At 42.5% G+C, this 21,703-nt stretch overlaps 1 protein-coding gene across 1 annotated transcript; it reads right to left on the reverse strand.

Annotated features, from left to right (window-relative positions):
* Positions 1-924: 924 nt before the first annotated feature.
* Positions 925-15,131, reverse strand: slc1a4 (solute carrier family 1 member 4). The gene is made up of 8 exons (XM_017421721.3): positions 14,508-15,131; positions 10,392-10,434; positions 9,130-9,195; positions 7,114-7,280; positions 6,721-6,954; positions 6,438-6,632; positions 6,222-6,356; positions 925-4,230 (listed from the first exon to the last, which is right to left on the reverse strand). The coding sequence occupies exons 1-8, from the start codon at positions 15,059-15,061 to the stop codon at positions 4,005-4,007; spliced, it is 1,620 nt and encodes a 539-aa protein (XP_017277210.2). The 5' UTR covers positions 15,062-15,131; the 3' UTR covers positions 925-4,004.
* Positions 15,132-21,703: the final 6,572 nt, after the last annotated feature.

Below are 21,703 nucleotides of genomic sequence, written 5' to 3' on the forward strand. Positions count from 1 at the left end.
GCCCAGCTCTTTAAAAGTCAGTACTACAGTCAAATTGAGGTCTGGACGTTAACTGGATCATTGCGACACCTTGATTCTTTTCTTTTTGAGCCGTTCTGTTGTAGATCAGCTGCTGCATTTGGGATCATTCTTCGTTCTGCTGCATCATGACCCAGTTTGGTCCAAGCTGTCAGACAGACGGTCTCACATTTGACTCCAGAATCCTTTCGGTCTACAGAGGAACTCATGGTCAACTCTACGATCGCAAGGTGCCCAAATCATCGCAATCCACCACCGTGCTTGACAGCTGGGACAAAGTGTTTGTGCTGATTTTCTGATCGTTTTTTTCTTCCTCCAAACACGCTGTGCATTATGGGTAAACACCTCCACTTTAGTTTTTATCTTGTCCCAGAAGTCCCGTGGTTCATTCAAGATGAAACTTTATGAACTTTACAAACCTGCGGTGTTCTTTTACAGAGAAGAGGCTTCCTCCTGCAGCGCTGACGAAGCAGCCGCACATATTTGGGATTTTGTGTACATACGGGCGGTAGAATCCACTGTATGACTGAATGGATGAATGAGAAACAATATGAAGTGATTTTCTGAACCTCAATAAGGTTAAAAGGGTGAGGGATCATTTTAATTTGTAATTCAGACCTACACAGACTATAACCATGGGGCAATTAAAGAAGCCAAAACCTTTCTTGTTTGCAGGTTTATCATTTTATTTTATCCTAGTCCTGTTTCAGAACCACCTGGAGTTGCTTTACTTCTGTCTGAAACCATCTCTTTACATCTGCCTTTCAGAATGAACTAGCTGTTTAAAAAAAAAAAAAAGATGGTGTTCATTAAATGCAGTTGCAGTCTACGTGCTGTTAAATATCCTGTCACAGGCCGTGTGTGATGAAGACGTCAAAATGAGAAAAGGAATCGAACACTCCTGTGCATATGAGAGAACCGATCAGTTTATTGTAGACGGACAGCAGGACTGAGAGCACAGAGACAGCTGAGTTTGACAGCAACACGGCACGGGCGATACTAAATATGAACCAAAACCATTGAAATACATTCAAACAATCAGGAACATTCTGAAATTATTAGTTTACTGGAACAGTGTGAGACTGAGAGAAAGGTTAAAAATAAGTCTAAAACCGATCACAATAAATTAAGACCAAAAATATATATAAATTGATTGTAGCAGAATCAAACCTCACCGTGAAACAGTTATAAGTAAGGAAAAAAACAAACAAAAAAAACTAAACGCACTACATCAAATTAAAGCAGAAATCTGACAAATCTTCACTGAATCTGAAACAAACAGAGATAGAGACAACAAGAATGACAGAAATAATAGATCCTAAACATCTTAGTGTTCTTCACAGAATAACATCACAAGATTTATGGTCAATAACAGGTTAATAATAAATAAGAAACGGTACCACAGTCAGTTTAGTGTTTTCACATTAGCCACCAGAGGGCGCCAAAAGCTCAAAGGCCAGATCAGTCCTGCAGCTAAACAAGGAGGTTTTTACACAGCTTCATTCGTGCTGTTCTGTAAAGGGTGAACAGCTTTGGCACCAGTTTTTAACCCCGTAAACAAAGACAGCACCAGTTTCTGCAGGGAACTTAAAAAAAGAAAGAAAGAAAAAAAAACCTGAGCAGTGACTCTTTAAGAGGAGCTCAGACTCTTACAGATCTGAAACACAGACTTACAGGAAGTGGGAAGAAGAGCTCACTTTGATCCACACAGAACCCAATCAGGAGGGAAAATACAGATGCGGCACAGCGGAGAGGCCAGTGAAATTCAGCCACATACGAACATTAACAAACAGAACAGCCAGCGGAGGCTAATTACCCACCAAGTAAACCCAAAGAATGGAGTCCCAGAATAAAAACGTGTGAACTCTTCATACATTTTGGTCCAGTGTTTGAGCGTAAACATCCGATTGTCTCGAAATTCTTTGCTGTGATTCCCTAAACCGGCCATCATGAACTATACTGAAAAGCTAAAGTTAAATATCCGATTTGTTTCTTCCTTTTAAAAAGAATCTGGAGTGCTTTCATGATGGTCGATTAAAAAAAAACAAAAATGTGTCTGCAGTCCTTGGACATTAATGTTTTAGGATTCCTTCACAGCATCAAGGCATTCATTAACTTGTTGCCTTTAAATACCTCTGGTTCTAATTTCTCTTTGATTTAGAGAACATCCAATAACCGTACATTTTTAGTTTGTCAGGGTCACACTAACCAGAATTATCAGCTCTAAACAAACAGCTAAAAGAACAAGACATTCAGCTAAAGCTGTTAGTCGCACGTTAGCGCTACTTCAGCTAATTAGCTAGCATTAAAAACAACAAACTAAACTAATTTTATCCTCCTTGGAAACAAACGTCCCAGAAGCAGTTAGCAAAAAAAGCTAAAACGTGGTTTTCTATCAGCAAAGGTAGCGTCTCACTGAGCTGCAACTGTTGGGAGACTAGTTAGTGACTCAAATTTGCAAGAAAACACCTTAATTTCCTGCTGCAGTCTCGCTGAAATCTGAGTGCTTGCGACAAAGCCACCAGCGAGCTATGCGGCCACGTTTAGGGCGGCCAAATTCGGAAAATGACAGCCTAATTTTTGTGGGTTGTGTCCTGGAACGCTGTACTCTAGTCTGAGCACATTATTTTGTCGCCTGCTTCCACCCACATCGTACTCCGTCGGTCCGCTTTGTGCCGCCTCCACGTTTCTGATTTAATCTACTGGAGTACACTTTCCAAAAGAAGATAGGCAGATTTAAACTAAATTTTAAAAAAATAATGATTATTTACATATATCTTGCGGTTTTTAGACCTGGATATTGGGGCTGTAGCCTCGGATGTTGTATGTCACAGTGGAGCTCCCAGGCAGGTATCAGAAGACAGCGAAACTAAACTGAGAAGGGCTCGAGACATTCGCGACTCTGTGAATTCAAGCAGCAAGACCGCGAGTCTCTTGGGTTCCGAAATTTAGAAACCCTTTGAACGTTTTGAGACTTTAGGGACCATCTTAATGCCAACAGTCGCTGCCCAGTATGATGCTACCATAAAAACAATGTGTAAAACGTCAGACAGCGAGCTGAGGTGATGGGGGAGAGTTAATGTTGCTGTTACTTAAAGTTAACAATGGATGCTGACAGATTCCCATGTTAATAAGGTGACTTTGTCCCATGAGTCCAAAGTTTTAGATGTTTGGAAAACCATGGAAATGGTCCAATATTCTGTTGACCTATAAAGGAATGGGCCGACCCATGTGAGAACATAAAGGGAATGCACACATTCAGATGGTCTGATCTTCGAAATGTTTCACCATGATGATGAGCCAATCTGTCGCTGAGGTTTGCTCAGAAACCAGGCCAAATACTTAACCTCCCCTCTGCCGAGTTAATGTTTGACATCTGTCTGCTAATGGTCAGCAAACAACAGCCCGCACAGATGGGTTCTGGAAAAATACAAATCAGAGTTTGGCACCAGAAAACCCCATCTTCAGTACAACAGAAATATCCAAGGACTATGGAGCTGAGATAGCATTTTACAGCTCCAGCTCACAGATGGAATATATTATTTACTTGCAAAAGAAAAAAAATTAGACTTGTTCGGTTGTTTTTCCTTTAGAGTTAATGATGGTCAGATTCATTTTTAACTGCCTGAAGATAAACCTTATTAAACGCTGTTCGGAAAATACAACACTGAAGGCAGTAAGTGTCTCGAACACAAACGCAGCTCCAACATTAATGGGAATGTTACTGATATGTTCCAGCCACTGTTAATAACTAAGCTCTTACAAAAACTCAAGTTTTAATTATGAAAACATTGTTAGGAATTCCTAAATGTGTGAAAATCCAGAGTGTACAGACTCTACCTGCAGCCCGTTTCTGTCCTCACAGGTAATTTCATCAGTGATTTGTGTTTTTTTTTTTTTTGATTGTTTGTGTTGTTTTTAAGGACACTGGGTCAGACTGGTGCCCCATCAGCAGCAACATCGCACAGGTCAAAGGTTGAATGGGTTCACAGGACAGACTCGATGGCTTCGGGCACGGCTCCCGGGACTTTGATTTGATGCATGACGAGCGGCGATGTCTCCTCCTCTGCCTGAACGTTGGCCGTCGACTCCACCTTCACCTCCTCCAGCTCCTGCTGCTGCTGGCGCTTCACTTCCTGCTGGTTGATGTGGTGGAGGATTCCTGCACCCAGAGCGTCCCCCTCCACGTTCACCACAGTGGTGGTACGATCCCTGAGGGCACAGAGAAGACCAGTTTAGTTTAAGAGGATACCTTCAAACTGGCCACCTGGTATTTAATGAGTGATTCACAGGGGTCACCTGTGACCTTCCCCTTAAAACCCTGTGACCTTAAAATCAATAGGGATCATCCTTGATCCGTGAAGTGTCCTGCTATGCAGTTTGGCATTCCTACGTTACAGGGTTGCAGAGTGAGAGCACGGGCAAGGTTTTCACAAATGCGTCACCTGTGACCCTGACCACTGACCCAGTGACCTTGAAATCAGTAGGGATCATCCTTGACCCATGAGGTGTCCGCTGTGGAGGTTGACATTATCAATTTAGAGTCGAGACAAGAAATTGTCCACAGACGGACGGACAGCACCATACCATAATATGTCTTGTTTTAGGTTGGGCGTGTAAAAATTATGAAATCAGCTATTTTGCTGAAATCTTAGCGGTCACAGTATTTGCTGGGAATGACTCTGAGCTACTATCAGACCAAGGTTTAGCTCAACATCTGTAAAATAGCTATTTCCTTGTTTTCTAAGACTGATTAGCTGTGGCAGCCATCTTGAATTGGGTTGACTCCAAATGTTAATCAGTTTTAAATGTGCAGCCAATGATTACTTACTGAGATTTTTATTAAAAATCCATCCACTGGTTCATGAGATAGTTTGCTAACAGACAGAGATGCAGGCAATTACACTATCGTTTCCCCACCAACACCCTGCTCTGGATCTGCTAACCATTGTGCTGCTAAATGTGTGTTTTTACTATTCTTTTATTTAATGTGTGAATGTGTGTATTAACAGTTTTTACAAGATGTTAGTCAAAATGTACTTCTCACTTCGTACCCAGCACTTCTCATTTTCTACAAAGTCATGACCTATTAGTACACAGCGGTTGGCGTTTTGTACCTATTAGGCAAAAAAAAAACACAAAAAAACTGATCTCTGCATGCGTGAGCCCACATGCTTTTTTTATGTTCAAATTATTATATGCTCCAGCTTCACCTCCACAGGATAAAGCTATGCTTTATTTCACAGTCAATATGAAATACTGACTACAGTATATGGTTATATACCATAACCGTTTTTATAACAGGGCGGTCGCCTCCCAGCAATAAGGTTGCAGGATCGCTTCCTGGCTTGGGACCTTTCTGGGTGCAGTTTACATGTTCTCCCTGTGCCCAGGTACTCCGGTTTCCTCCCAGAGACCAAAAACATGCACATTAGGTTAGTTGGTAACTCTAAATTGTCCCTAGGTGTGAGTGAGTGTGAATGGTTGTCTGTCTCGTTTGTCTTCATGTATCCCTGTGATGGACTTGCGACCTGTCCAGGGTGTCCCCCGCCTCTCACACAGTGACTGCTGGAGACAGGCACCAGCTCCCCACGACCCGGAAAGGAGAAGCGGGTAAAAAAAAAATGGATGGATGGTTTTTCTAACAAATATTTATGGCAAATAAAGACTAAATAAAAAGTAAGAGCTTTCAGGTTGTGACAGTTACCTGCGTGCACACATAATGATGACTTCATCACGTGAAATGCACGTGCCAGGCACAGACTTCCCACAGTCAGGTGCATTGAAGTGGACACGGATGGAATGAAATACAGAGAAAGCACAACCTAACCTGCTTGTGTTTTCAGGCATATTAAACTATCATAATTTTTTTCCTGTCTTGAGATTCGGGCTCATTCAGAAAGCATCAGGGTCTATAGCCCAGAACGTCCAAGCCTAACCACGCTGAAATAATAATGATAATCATGAAAACTTGAAATCAACTCGTTGGGGGGACTGCAGTGGACTAAATCATCAGCGTTCAGGCGGCTGCCAAGGTGAGTACAAAAAAACCCAAAAGTGGATAAATACTGAGTCGAGGTGGGTACAATGAGGGGAGTGGTGAGTTTGAAGAGGCAGACAGCTTCTTTTTGAACTCAAAATGTACAGTTAAAAAAGTACAATTTAGTGGCAGGACAAATTGACCTAAAGCCATCTTTACTCACACAATCCAGTCAACCGCCAGCATGAGAGACAGGTCGTTGGTAGGGAGGCCGATGGCCTCCAGGATGATGGCGATGGTGATAATGCCGCCGGCTGGGATTCCTGCTGCACCGACGCTGGAGGCTGTGGCTGTTACCCTGGAGACAATCATATCAGGTCAAATAAACGGTTTCTACGGGGAGCACAGATGTCAGGACAGATAAACTGGCGGAACTCACAGGATGGTGAAGATCTGTCCGGCGTTCAGCTCCGTGTTGTTGAGCTGAGCAATGAAGACGGCGGCGATGCACTGGAAAATGGCCGCTCCGTCCATGTTAACCGTGGCCCCGATGGGGAGGATGAAACGACTGATGCGTTTGTCCACGCCGTTGTTTTCCTCCACGCACTTTATCATGGAGGGAAGAGTTGCTGAACTGGTGAAAGAGAACCATCAAAGTGGCGTTAATGTTGACTCAACGAGCGCGAGGGGACACTAAAGCCAAAGATGGCTGACGCTCTCACCTGGAGCAGGTGGCGAAGGCAGTGGTGAAGGGCGTGATGAGGCCTGACAGGAAACTGAAGGGGTTCTTGCGTGTTAATCCAAAGTAGATGAGAGGCAGGACGATGCCTCCGTGGATGATGTGGCCGAGGATGGAAGCAAAGATGTATTTCCCCAAACTGGTGACCAGAAGAACTACATCTTCCATTTCCACGATCTTACTGCCCACGAGGAACATGATACCAAAAGGGATGTACCTGAAGAAGTCAGGAATTAGAACGAAAGACAAACAAATGAAGGAAAGCAGCTGGAGTGGAAACTAAGAACTGAAACGAGCAGTTGGCAAAGATATTCAGTGTCTGATCCATACTGATAAAATATCTCTGGAAACATCAGAATAAATCACTCCTTCTTACCACATGATCCAGGAGACCAGCACCATGGTGGCCTCGTTGAAGGCGTTAAAGAAACGAATGAGTTCCTCTCCCTCCTCTCCCAGTTTCCGCAGGGCCACTCCGAACACCATGGCAAACAAAACCAGGCCGAGAATATTCATGCCGTCTGTTTCCGTTCCAACAGGGACCTAAAACACCCGGCAGAGGCACACCGAGGTCAACTGAGCACACTGAGGAAACGGGCCTCCAGCAAAAGTTTGGACAAGTCGGCCCAATATTAGCACCATGTCACTTTAAAAATAAATAAAATTATGCAGAAAAAACTGTTGGTGCACTAAAAATATGAACATGCTAACATTTAGCGCTACGACAACCCTTAAAGTTCAGTGTACTAGCATGCTAACGTAGCTACATTCGAGATCAAGCTGGAAATACCAGAAGGTTTGTCAGTACCAAACTGTTTTTTCTCTCTTAATGTCAAAGTAAAACAAAAAATTGAAAAGTAATGAAGCAAACTCTAATATAAGCACCACATTTTGGCACAACATAGAGTAAAGTATTCCAACTTAAAGTGTGCGTCTAATTTCATAGTTGATACAACTTATAGTTTTCACAGTGTTAGTTTGAGGCTCAGTTTCTAGTTTTTCATTTACGTCTGCCTGTTTAATGAAGAGTGGTGCTGTGTGCTCCCTCTCCGCCTCTGTTCTCTAGAAAAGGCGGTAATCACCGTGGCAACCAGTTGCTCAGTAGAGTCAGAGTCCCTGAATCTTATATTATTCAGGAGGTTCATCCTTTTGATATTGTTTGATTGGGGTAACAATAATAAATCATGTAGAATTAAAACAATTTTGCCCTGATAAGAACTTTAAATCAAGGGAAATTCATATAAGCCCCTGAAGGATGGAACACAAAGACCTGGAATTTTAAAATAAAGTTTATAGATACTCTTCAAACTAATCGTTTGGCTAATTCAAAGTTAGAATTATTACAAAAGTAAGTCCAACATTACCCCTGGCAGTAGCTCCACTGGCGCCACTTTTAAAACATTTTCTAATTGGACACAATCTTGTTAAACATTTTGGTCTTTTGGATGAACTCAGGGACATTTTGTTTCCCCCTTGCTAATCCAGGCACAAAAGATTTGTGCAACTTACAGACACTGGCTTTAGCCAATAATTAGCACCACTGACAGACAGTATGTCAAGGATGGACTGGATAATAGTTTGAAATATTTGGGGCATAAGTCTGCTAACTGTCGTCTGCTGAGCTGGTTTGTTTATCCAGACCACAGCGGAGGACTTTAGCCTCTCTGTTTCTTTTGTTTCAGTAAGTGCTTTGAGTGGTCTTTTCAAAACTTTTCAAAAAACAGACGACCCCACCATTAAATGACGAAAACTCTTAAAATAGCAATAAATAATACAGCACGATACTTACCACATGTAGCCAGTATTTACTACATTTACTAGTACTTACTAGGTACTTAACGGATACATACTTAGTACTTACAGCGTATATATTGGGTATATACACCTAGTACTTACTGGGTTCACACCTGGTACATAGTTAGTACTTACCGTGTGCATAGCATATGTTCCGGGTACTTACCAAGTAAGCACCAGGTAAGTACCTAACTGTACTAAAATTGTTACTGGTACCAGTACTCATACTAAAACTGGTGCAACAAACCAGGCCCATGTTTATTTAAAACTTACTTTTCACCAGCAGAGTTTAAGAAAACATTTATGTAAAACCTGAAACCCAGATTAGTCCCCCGGTCTCATTTAGAGCCATCATCCTGCTCAGTGGACCGAAAATATCAACATTTTACTATCAACTTTGAACCCATTCACCCTTAGTCAGGTCGCTCATGCACGTGGAGCTTATTTAGTAAGTTTACACCCATGGCTGACCGTCGCACACACAAAGCGCTCGGGGGGGCAAACAGCAGTGTCACCCCGGTTTTACCGCCTGACGATTGGACGCTTGTATGCGACACACCGTACATGACTGCACACCTGAGATGTTTCCTGCACTCACCTTCTGATAGAGCGCTGTCCCGTTGGTGTTGTTCCCCGCAGGAACCATTTTGTAGTCGGTGGCGTACTGCAACATGCAGGCAAGACAATGATTATTCACCCAGAAGGTTTGCTTTAGAGCAACGATTAAAAAAAAAGCATGAACATCCTTTACAATGTAAGCTAAAACAATCAAATCGTGTCATTTTAAGCTCCTTCTCGTGGATGTTTTAAACTGGAAACAAAACGCACGGTAAAACCATTTCCGCGCAATTCCTAAACGTCATTCCATCGCTGTTCATGGCTAAAAACGTCTCGATGCCGACGTATCCCTAGATTCGCATTTTCACATGTATTAGCGGAGCAGCTGGCCGTTAAAGAACAGTGCACGTCCTTTCTTGTGCACAGATGGAGGTTTGTGGGCCAGTTGGACTCGATCTATGAAACGCCGGTCTTTTCAGGAACCACCACACAACTCTTAGAAAAGAGTCGTATTGTGGAATATATTCCGACACACACTCACGCACACATAAGCGCGAATAACATGACTGAGGAAAGAGTCTGCCATAGTTTAAATCTTCCAGCTCAACTGTTTAAACATGTAGCCGCTTGTTGTTTTAAAGCTCTCCTCTGCTTTTCTTGGTTTAATCCACATTTGGACCCATTCCACAGGGGCTCCACTGTTGTCTGTGTGTGTGCGCGCGCGCGTGTGTGTGAACTCTGTGAACTCTGAGTTTTCAGGAGTCTCTGTGGGAGAACTAAATGTGTTTGTGAGTTTACAACCCACAGGCTGATTCTGGTTGACTTGAATGTAAATGTTTTGTGTCTGATAACTTTAATTCTATGCAGGGTTTTTTGTCTAGTGTGTGTGTGTGTGTGGGTGTGTGTGTGTGTGCATGTGTGTGTAGCCAATCACACTTCAACATCTCCAAATATTGAATTTTCCTGCTCCCTGTTTTTAGCTCGGACAGACAGCAAACACGGTTCTAGGAAGTGGAGCGCGTCGTGTTCCGAAGTGGCGAGGCGAGATGGGTTGCTAGGGCAGTTGGAATGGAATGGTCCTGCCATGGTAACGGCTGGCTGGGGACAAGAGAGAGAAACGGGGAGCGAGCAGCGGTTTCCGAGGCCTCTCAGCGCTGCAGCCGTCCCGTGACAGCCACCGGAGATGAACGTGGCGTGGCATCGCCCGGTCGGAGGAATAAATCCGGACTGACGGTCCACACGAGCAGCAACAAGGGGTAAAGGAGAAGCAACGGCACGGTGCGGAGAAGTGATGACACTCACAGAACGGAAGGCTGCAGCCACCAGGTTTGCTGGAAATAAGTTCCTGAGGAAGGAAGGAGACAATCGAATTAGACAAACAGAATGTCACAGACGTTTTATTACTATTTGCTGTGCTCTAATCTGGTGGAAAACGCTTTCCACAGAGCCCACAGAGTTCAGCCAGCTGAATTAATAAAATGTTCACATTTATCAGCAAAGACTCCTTTACCTCTGGCTCTGTTCCCACAGTCAGGATCTCTCCCCCAACCCCTTTGGATCTGCTGACCGAACAGCTCTACTGACACTAATCCCTTCTCTGCTTCATCTTTCAGACAGGCTTCGCACAGATTTACAGTTTCAGAAGAATTTTTGTCTCAATAAAGACCAAAAACATTGTGTTTCAGCAGCGCTCGGCGAGCTGCTGGCCGATATCGGTGCTGAACTGTTGGCTCAGATTGGTGAAATGGTGGCATCAAAAAGTAATTAGACCCCTTTACCTTTTTCCAGTTTTGTTATAGAGCAGCCTGTACTTTGTATGAAGTCAAAGGAGTTTTTCTGCCTCCTACTGAGTTTATTTTCAGTACAGTAAGACAGACAGGCTGGGTTTACAGGAGTCCAGCAGGTTTTTACCATTAGTGTAGTAACTTCATCTTGTGGGCTCACACCATGTTGTGGAAAGAAATAACAGAGTTTCTCGCATTTATTCCCATGCTATTTTAGATCCAAAGTTTAACGGGCCTAATGACCCCAGTGAGCTTTGACCTCAGTCCAGGGTCACATGCTGTTTCAGCTATAGTCATTATAGTCACTAAAAGTCTACCTTTTAATTCTAGGGTCTGGTCTTTACTAGCTGCTCAAACTATTTCAATCTAACCTCAAGAGAACAAAAACACACAATAGATCAAGCCATGCTAATATTTATTAAACAGAAATAAGACCAGCCTGGTGCTGCTGGTAATGTGTTCTGATTAACTAATCGCCAGCAAGTGGCAAACAAACAGAGTTTTCAGCAGAAAAACCTCATGCAAATGGTCAAACACGGTGGTGAAGGGGTGACGATTTGGGCTTGTTTTGCAACCACATGACCTGGGCAGGCCAAAATATTCTACAGTCAAATGTGAGGCCATCTGTCTGACAGCTTAGACCAAACTGGATCGTGAAGCAAAGATGTATTTCGATGATTGATGATGACCCAGCAGCAATTCTACAACAGAACGGCTCAAAAGGAAAACAATTAAGGCATCGCAACGGTCCAGTCAAAGTCCAGACCTCAACTTGACTGAAATGAAGTGGAGGAGTTTAAAAGAGCTGTGCAGAAATCAAATACCTAAATCAACATTGTACATAGGAGTGGGCCAGATTACTTCCACAATCATGTGAGAGACTGATAAAGTCAAACAGACAACCCCTACTGAGAGTTACCGCTGTCAGTTGTACAAGCTAAAGGTGGCTCTACAAGCTGCCTTCGTATTTGTTTAACAAATAATGGCACGGTAAAATCGTTTGCATGTTTTCGTTCACTTGAGGTTAGATTTGAGCGCAGAGATATATAAAACAACTAGAGTGGTCACGTGACCTTGTGATGCCCTGCAGCAGCGGCAGCCATTACCAAAGTTATCTGCACTTGGTGTTATGGTAAATCTTGGCTAGACAGCCCTGAGTAAGTGCTGACTAAGCAACAAATAATAAGAAAATGTATACAATAAAAACGTTAAAATGCCAGAAAGATGTGTGTGTTACAGATGCAGCATCAGGAGAGAAAAGGGGACACGTGTCTCCTTTCACAAGTAAGCAGGTTTTATCTTATTTACCTCAATGTGATCCAACACTGAGCTCTGCCTGTGTCAGTATGATCAGACAGAATTGAAGCTATTAATGTAACAGGTAAAGTAGCCTATAAAGATGATGTGATCACTGTTATTTATGGAATTAGCTTGTAGTAAGTGTGCTATGCAGGTTGAGTTTTGCTGCAGTTTAGTACAAATCATTAATTAGTCTGAAAAGGTTAAAAAATCAATCACTGCAGTTAGACTTCGGGTCTAGTTCAGATAATCATTAGTTACACCTGATATATCTTCCCTACACAACATGTAGCTGTTTTACATGATTGTTGTGTGAAATTAACATTAATTGTGAATAATATGAAGTTATTGTAAAGAGATTTAAATAATTGGTGACACAGATCCAGTTGGGTTTGCTGTTAATTAAGGCTGTAGTGTTTAAGCTGTTGTACCACGGTAACCACACACCTGCCGAGTTGATGAGAGGCAGACAATAAATGCACACTGAAAAGTAAGCCTCGGGCAACAAGTCCCTACGTGAAAACTATAAGTCAGATCCTAACAAGAAGTAAAAACTAGAAGTCAGGGCAGCTGATTGCCAATACTTATTAAGTATGTACAGGCTGTTTTAATGACTTTGCAAAAGTGGCCAATACTGGCTGGTCCAAATCGGTTGGGCGATTAATCGGTCTGTCTCTAGTTTTCTGTAGAAGACAAGTTAAAAAGACCCGTCACTTTCAGTTTTGAAGAGATTCTTTTGAGCTAAAATATAACCCCTTGCATTCTGGGAGAATTTGAGGCCTTTTCTCATGTGTTTTTGCCAAAATCCCATTGATCTCCACTGTTTATTTATTAATTTATTTAAGTTTATTGCAAACTTTGTCTACACTGTGTGACATATCACGACCCAAAGACACAGCGCACTAATCCCAATCGAGCTGCACGTTTTGTTGTGCAATTTGCAATGTTTTCTGTCAAAGCTGCACAGATAGTAATAGGAGTGCTTCAGTGCGTATGCACGGCTGCCCTCAATAACCCAAAGTTTCCATCAGAACAGGTCTAGTCCTCATCGCTGTGAACTCAAAGCCGACGTCCATCTGTTGTTGTGTCAGCGCAGAAGTGCTGAGAGCTGCAGTGTTCAATTAGAACTCCACTGATAGAGCTTCTCCCCCCCACACACACCTCCTACCTCTAAATACACTCCAAACCCCTCCACTGTGTTAAAGCTGACCTCCCCCCCTCACACCCCTCCTCTAAATACACTCCTCCCACCAGCAGCTGTCAGCTTTCCCTCACCCTGTGGGAACTTATTATTAGGACCACTGAAGGCCACTGATCACGCTGCCGAGGGCTGAGCACATCAGGAGCAGGACTTGTCAGAGCACTGAGGAAAACTGTTCACCCTGGGAAAAGTTTCCCCACTCAGACGCTGGTTTTCCTACACTGTGCACCTGCTTTAAACCGTCTGCTAACAAGAAAAAACACAAACTGGGTTTGTACCTGGAACTTACCTGTATGTACCTGGTAGGTACTGGGTACAGACCAGTACTTACCCAATACAGACCTGGTACTTCCCAGGTTAGTACCTTTTACTTACTGAGTAAGGACCTGGTTCATACCTAGTACTAACTGGGTTAGTACCTGCTACTTAATTGGTACTTACCGAGTTAGTATCTGGTACTTGGCAGGTTAGTCCCTGTTTTTTTCTGGTATCTATCAGTTATGTACCTGGTACGTACTGGGAACAGACCTAGTAATTACTGAGTACTTATTTGGTTTGTACCAGATAAGTACGTATTACTTACCGGGTAAGGAACTGCTGCATATCTGGTTAGTACCTGGTACTTATTTGGGATTGTACCTGGTACTTACTGAGTATGTACTTTGTACTTATTTGGTACATACCGGGTATGTACCATGTATTTCCTGGGTACTTATTGGGTACATATCTGATACTGCCGGCTTAGTGTCTGGTATTTATTTAGTAGATACCATGTACCTGTACCTGGGCTAGTACTGGAAATATGCTTACTAAATAGTACTTGGCACCTACAGGGACTGGACTGTATTATGAGGTGACTTGTGAACCTGTACTAACCTAGGTACATACCTGTTACATACCTTAGTATGCACCGGGTACATTCTGGGGATGTGACTCTGAACTAGTGAACTTTGGTTTGAAAGTTTTCCTTCCGGCTCCTATTGATTTCTAGTATCATCGCTAGATAAAGTCCTGTCCTTTGGATGAATACATGTGAAGTCTGTGTTTGTTGCTGCTTTCAGGGTCAGCTCAACCTCCCGGCCCTGAACCTGACCCTAACCCAGTAACATCTCCGTGTTAAACATTAAAAAGTACCTTGCCAGGTCCAGGAAGGAGTCGGTGGTCTCCTTGTTGTTGCTGACGCTCTCCAGACCCAGGCTGTTGGTGTTGAGCGCTCCAGCTCCGACCCCCGGTTTGATGATGAAGGCCAGGGCCACCCCGATCCCTGAGGCGATCAGCGTGGTCACCAGGAAGTAGGCGACCGCGATCCCCCCCAGCTTCCCCAGGGAGCGGGTGTCCAGGCTGGCGGCGCCGGAGATCAGGCTGCACACCACCAGGGGCAGGATGATCATCTTCAGCATCCGGAGCAGCATCTCTCCGGGGAAGGCGAAGTGGGCCATCTCGGCTCTGCTCAGGTTCATGCTCCGGACCACCATCCCGAGCCCGACGCCCACCAGCACGCCGGACACCGTGAGGATCACCAGCAGGTTCCTCCTCAGGAACCCCGCCAGCTTCTCCCTGCAGCTCCTCTGCTGCTGCGCGCTCCGCTCCGCGGAGAACCGCTCCGTGGAGGCCGAGGTGGGCAGGATCCGGTCCGTGGAGGCCGAACCGGGCATGGCGTGCCCGTTGATCTCGCTCTTTTTCTCCATCTTCTGGCTCTGAGGAACTCGTGGATGGGGGGAAGCAGAGGCCGGTTCGGGCAGCGTGGGTTGAACACTCACTCCGCTGAATGACTGCTGCTCAGAGCGCGCAGCCAATGGACACGCAGGTCCAAACCGTGGCGCATGCGCACTGAGACCCATCCTTATAGCAGGAGCAAATGATGCAAGAGTTGGGGAGATTTACAGGGTCTCCATGGATACTGGGACATCAGGACTCTGGAGACTGGGACACCAGGACGGTGTGGACACTGGGACATCAGGATTACCCTATAACATGCATGTCCCATCAGAAACACCTTGATTTTCCTGATTTCCCAGAGACATGCATCATGTCTCCTTCATGTTGCATCATTTCTTCTGTAATAAAACCATCTGGAGCACCAGAAACCTTCTGTTTGGGCCTTTAATACCGCCTGGGTTATTGCATCATGATTTTCTCCTTTGCAGTTTTTCCTCAGTAAGATGCTCACATATTAACCTACAGAGAGTGGAAAAAATAGCCGGAGAGCTGAGTGTTATTGTTTTCCTTATAAATTTCATCTATTGTGCTAGCTTTAAAGCAGAGCTGGCTAATTATCAGGCTTTATTACACCTATTCAATTTACAAACCCACTTTTTGTTTGATTTTATTGAAGTTTGATATATATATATATTTTTTTCATCACTGATGGGATGGCATTCCGTCCCTATGCAACAATCCCATGTCTACACCTTGTTCTAACTGAATGAAGGGAAAAGGTGGAGCTCTGTCAGCACCACGGTCAGCGCCCTGCTCCTCCCACAGGGGGCGCTGTGGGCTCACGTAGTGTTTTATGCTTGCTTGAAGGCGCCGCCAGTGAACTAAAGTAAACGCAACACTAAACTGAACCTACCCTAACCCTGAACTAAAGTTAAAATAAACACTGAGCTACACTTTTTGCTTTCCAGTGGTTTAACGGATAGCCAAAACGCTTCTGACCTGCAGGAGACAACTGCACATGCGCAATAAGCCTGACTCCTTGATGCATTCTTCTTATTGAACACCAGATGGCGCCACAGTAACATCTGAACTGGTATTTGAACAGCAAAAAGCTATCGGTACACAAGAGGAGACCCAAAGACGGACTATTCCTTGAAGGGATGCACATCGCCCGAGTTTCAAACTGTGCTGAAAAAAATGGACTTGTAGCTGTTTAGGTCAAACCTTGAAAACAGAGTGTGATCTCAATGCAATATTACAAGATGTCCCGGTCAGCGTATGTGATGTGAATTACTCTCAGCTACTAACACATCACATTTTAGCTCAGTATCGGCTAAATGGATTGGCTAAGGTTGATTAGCTGTGGCAGCCATCTTGAACTGACTCCAAATGTTAATCAGTCACAGAGACGTTCATTTTTTTTTCTGAAAGTCTTGTTAAAATCTGTGTTGTGTTTTTCTAACAGTACAGTTCAGCCCATGATGTGTGGATGTAAACCCCTGACTGCAGCTTTAGATGAATGGGACCTTCAAGTCCTCAGGTAGCGATAAAACTTGGATCAGTATCTCTCCATGGACTCAGGGAAACCTTGGAAAATCATCGTCTTCAAACGCAGCAGCTGCATCCAGACACAAAGAGGAGGTTAAATCTGAACTTTGCGGAACTCTGTGGCCATGAGCTCTTCTCAGATGGACAGAAGGACAGCGGACGCATGTTCTGTGACACCTGGTTTAGTGGAGTATAATAGTGTGAAAGTTGATTCAGCATTCACATTATTGTTTAACTGTTTTTTTTCTTTGTTCGGTTTCTGTATGGTTTCTGCAATCTAACTACTTCTACACACTTTGTGCTATTTTAGATATTCATATATCAAAACATTCAGCTCATTCAGAAGATGGGTGCTGTGCCTTTTGATTTTTGTAACTTTTATACTTTTTAAAACATTCAAATGTAATTTTTCCCCGTAGAAATACATTGAGATCTCTTCAATTCCTTCATAAATATTGTTCTCCTTGAAATCTGATTCAGCGTACTCGCTCTATGTTTGTCTACTTCTGCTACTTTCAGATTTTAGCTACCATTCTGCTACTTTAAGCATTTTGCTAGCCTTTTGTTACTTTGAGCTTCTATATGCTATTTTATTACTTTTAGCAAGCCTTTTGAATTTTTGAGTTTTTGGCTATCCTTAAGCAATTTATATTTAGCTATCCTTTTGTTACATTTAGTCAGCATTTTCCTACTTTTAGTTTTAAGTTTGCCTTTTGCATCTTTAGCTTTTAGCTAGCTTTTTGCTACTTGTAGCCTTTTGCTACTTTTACTTTCTAAGCACCATTTTGCTACATCAAACTTCTAGTTAGTATTTTGCTACTTTTAGTTTTAGATAGGCTTTAACTACTTGTTTTACCACTTTTGGCTTTTAGCTAGCATTGTAGCATTTTGCTATTTTAGCTGTAACAACTCAGTTTCAGCCTCTTCAGCAGATTTCATTCAGCACTCAAAACTCACACAGCTTTATAGCAGAAAATGCAGTTTCCCTCATAAAACGTGTCTGTGACAAGTGAGTAATGACACGATATAAAAAGAGAGAAAATAAAAAGCGTGTAGCCAGAAAGTCTCCTGATGTGTTGCTGCCACCCAACCTGAAGTAACTCCATCATGTCAGCAGCAGAGAGCAGCAGGTCCCCACTTCTGCCTCATGTCCGCCGTCCTCGCTGACCCCAGATCTGTTTCACTGAGCCGAGGTAAACTTTGCCTCCTTCAACCGGCAGAGACAGCCTGTCCCCTTGTCCCCGTCCCCTCACAGCTGCGAGGCCTGAAAGCTGGAAATAACCACCGGAGTCACGGTTCTTTTACAGCCTAATGTTGGCTTTGAGCTGCTGTGAACAGCAGAGAGAGATGGGCTGGGATTCATCACTGCTGAGCTCAGATTTATGGGCTTAAAAAAAGGAAACATAAAGGTTCAATTCACATGGTAATTGCTCATTCGTAAGTTTAAAACTACAAGGACATCTTTATAGAAAAAAACAACAACCTTAGTAGTTGTTCTTCTTTAGGTGTAATTCAGCAAATGCTCCTTTGGTTTAACTTTCTTCTTTTAAAAAAAAAAAAAAAAAAAGCCAAGAAACACAACCTGCCACTGATGAGACAAAACCCGGACTTTGACCCACCGCTGAAGCACATTTTAAGGGGAAAAAAAATGGATAATTTTGCGCTTTCAGTATTATCTAACTCTGTAAATATAAGCTGAGTTAGAATGTACAGCAGCAGTGGACATGGTGAGAGGGGAGGTTAATAAAACGAAGAACAAGCCTTCCTTTTAAAAAAAAAAAAAAAAAAGCCAAGAAACACAACCTGCCACTGATGAGACAAAACCCGGACTTTGACCCACCGCTGAAGCACATTTTAAGGGGAAAAAAAATGGATAATTTTGCGCTTTCAGTATTATCTAACTCTGTAAATATAAGCTGAGTTAGAATGTCCTGGCACTTTTACTTACCTTAACTTTTTAATAAAGAAAACTGACGTTCATTTTCCCTGGTACATGTAAACTGGAGTTAGATTTTGTAAAGTAATATTCAGTTAAAAAAGAACTGACACCTAACTTTCTATATAAGATAACAGTTTAGGAAAGTAGCCCGGGTTTTTTTTTTTTTTTTATGAAAGGAGCAACTGTTCTCCAGAAATAGAGCCCTTTATAACTCCACCATAAACCCATGAATAGCTCTGGATGTTTTCATGTGTTTCCATGTAAACCGGTTTGTTGTCTGGGTTTTGTTCTTAACGAGTTGTTGTTGTTGTTTTTTGTTTTTTTTTATAGCTGCAGGCTCACCAGACAGCAAATTAAAAGCAATGATGAAACTTTTCTGTTTTTTTATGTTGATGACGGCCGAAAGGTGGGAAGATCATATCTCAAATCTGTGGGGGCCAAAGAAATGTTAAAAAGGACCGTATCTGGTTCACAGAATGCTAGTTGAATTGGTCTGTCTTATTTGTTTACAGACTTTTATTAAAAGAAGAGGGGATGTTTCTCAGTGTTAAACTCTGTGTTGACCCCGTCCCAACATTTCAACTTTTATATGTTAATTATATATAGATATAAATTTCCAAAGTATCCTAATTGACATGTTTTATGTCTTCATTATGCTAATGAGTTACAGTTAAAGGATTTACATTGTGACGTTTGTACATATTTGTTTTCAGGCACGCCAGGAGGAATATATTTTCCATATTTCATGCAAACACCACCAAAAACAATGTTGTAATTGCCTTTCTTCTAAAATCCACAATCAGCTCTTTAGCTTTGCTGAGATTAGGGGACAGATTGTCGTATTTACACCAGCTCACTAAGTGTTCTACCACAGCTTTAAAAGATGTTTCACTATTATTGTATCGTCAGCTCATTTAATGAGCTGCTTTGTGATGAATTTAGCAGCACTGTCATGTGTCGGAAGAATGAAAAGCAAAGGACCGAGTTCACATCCCTGAGGACTCCCAGTGTCCAATACAATGGAGCGTGACGTCTTATTACAAACACAAACTGTTGTGCTCCTGACAGGAAGCCAAACATCCAGTTACAAAGTGAGGTTTTCAAACTGAACATGAACTGGATCAGCCATGATGAAGAGTCATCATGGAATTAAATCCAAGAACAGTCAGTGTGTGTGTAAATGCACACATGAAAAATACACAAGGACACATAATACTTTTTACTCTTTATTTTTATTTTAATATATATATAGATATATATAGATATATCCATATCCATCTCTGTAGTATGTACAGGTCCAATAGAGCAGTCAGCAGATAATTTGTCTCTCTGTGTGCATTTGTGTTATATTGCATAGAAAAAGGCACAGTTCTGAACCTTCATTAAAGGAATGAGCCTGGCCGGCGGTCGGTCCATATTCTCCGCCACCACACGCTCAGACAGCGCTAAAAACCATTTGGTGACAAACACTGATTAAAAAGTCTCTGAATGTTTTTTTGTTTTGTTTTTTTGTTTTTTTTCCTTTCCATTGCTTTTGGCATTGAAGCATCAATGACAGGCTTTGGAGTCTTGACATCTGAAAATTGGAGACAGGATTTCTTTCTTTTTTTTTTTTTTTCAAAATATTGCTGTATGAACTGTTTGCTTTGAACTGGAAAATGAACAACAAAAAAAAATAGTACAAAAGATATAAAAAGTCATGGCTGTCACCCCAGAAAAACAAAACAAAAAACAACAAATCTATAACAAAACAACAAACAAACACATAAACCAGATAAGTAAGTAGATATGTTTGTATAAAACAACACAAAAAGGCTTTCACCCAATATTCCACTCTCGGATACATTCCTGACTAAAATACATTCTGTACACACATTTACAATCCATATGTTCACTTCAAAAATAAATATATTTACACAGGAAAAAAAAAGAAACAACAAATATGAATAAATAACCTGAATGTGAAATCAAACACACTCCAAATTTCAAACAGAGTGACAAAAACAAGCGAGTCGTCTGCAAAGAGGATTAGATGGGGCTGCCCTGGGCCTGACTCTGAATTCAGTTCAGCGTTTACGTGCGCTGATTGAAGTCAAACACTGAAGAAGAATGATGTGCCTGCCGTCTCTGTCAGTCATCCACACAGAGAAGGTTGAAATCGGAGCCATTAACGCCGCTCCGACCCACCGTCAAACCATCGCCGCGGGACTTTGGGCTTCTGGCGATGCTTACTTCATGGCTTTGAAACCGAACAGAAAACATTGTTTCTGAAGGTTTTAGTTGCGGATGATGTCCCCACCCTTTGGACCATAACTGCTGTGGGTTATCACCCCAAAACTGAGCCCAAAGACTTATTTTGCATTAACACAGACGAGGTTCTTAATGAGCTGAAACCAGAATTGGACGAAAATACTATGATTCCACAGAACCATCAGAGCTAAAACATTACATGACAGGTACCATCAAATGTTTTTTCTTCTTAATACAATAATTATATCAGCAATGAATTCTTTGAGAGACAACAGGAGCGCTCTCGTTGGCTTCATTTATTTAGAAGTGTTTTTAACCGTGTTTTTACTCATCGGGTCATGGCGTGACGAAGGTTTCTGATTCTGATCAAAGATGGAAAAACCCTGCTATTCTTCCCAAACCGTACCGTACTGTTCCATGTAACTGGTTAGAGGCTTATCAGATATATATGTAAATAAACAAAGGATGAAATGACTGTAATGTGCTGTCTGTAGTGAAAATGCAACCAGAATCACAGTTTGTGTGTTTTGTTGCGCGCCAAAAGTGTTGTGTTGTTTCAAACGGCAGGGTTGCAGCATCAGGTTAACACTGCGGTTTTGCTTTCCCACTTCGGTGGAAATCTGCATTCAAATGATTCCGACTCAGGCCTTCTGCTCCTCCGTGGGTAATGAAAAAAAAAGAACAATATTCAGGACCAAACTCGAGGACACAGGCCAGCAGGGCAGAGGCTGGAGTACTGTCTGCTCTCAGCTGTATTTCAGTAATAATAATAATAATATTAATAATACATTTACCAAACATGTTGGGTGTTTTTCAGATCAGATATCCTTCAAGTGTAAACGCTTTTCACCCCCAGTGGGCGAGGTTTATTTGAATCCCATTGCACCTGGCTCGTAGGACCAGAATCATGTAAAACAGAAACCAACACAGTAGT

Source organism: Kryptolebias marmoratus, linkage group LG22 (genome assembly GCF_001649575.2).
Source record: "Kryptolebias marmoratus isolate JLee-2015 linkage group LG22, ASM164957v2, whole genome shotgun sequence".
In the NCBI taxonomy this organism is placed as follows: Eukaryota; Metazoa; Chordata; class Actinopteri; order Cyprinodontiformes; family Rivulidae; genus Kryptolebias; species Kryptolebias marmoratus.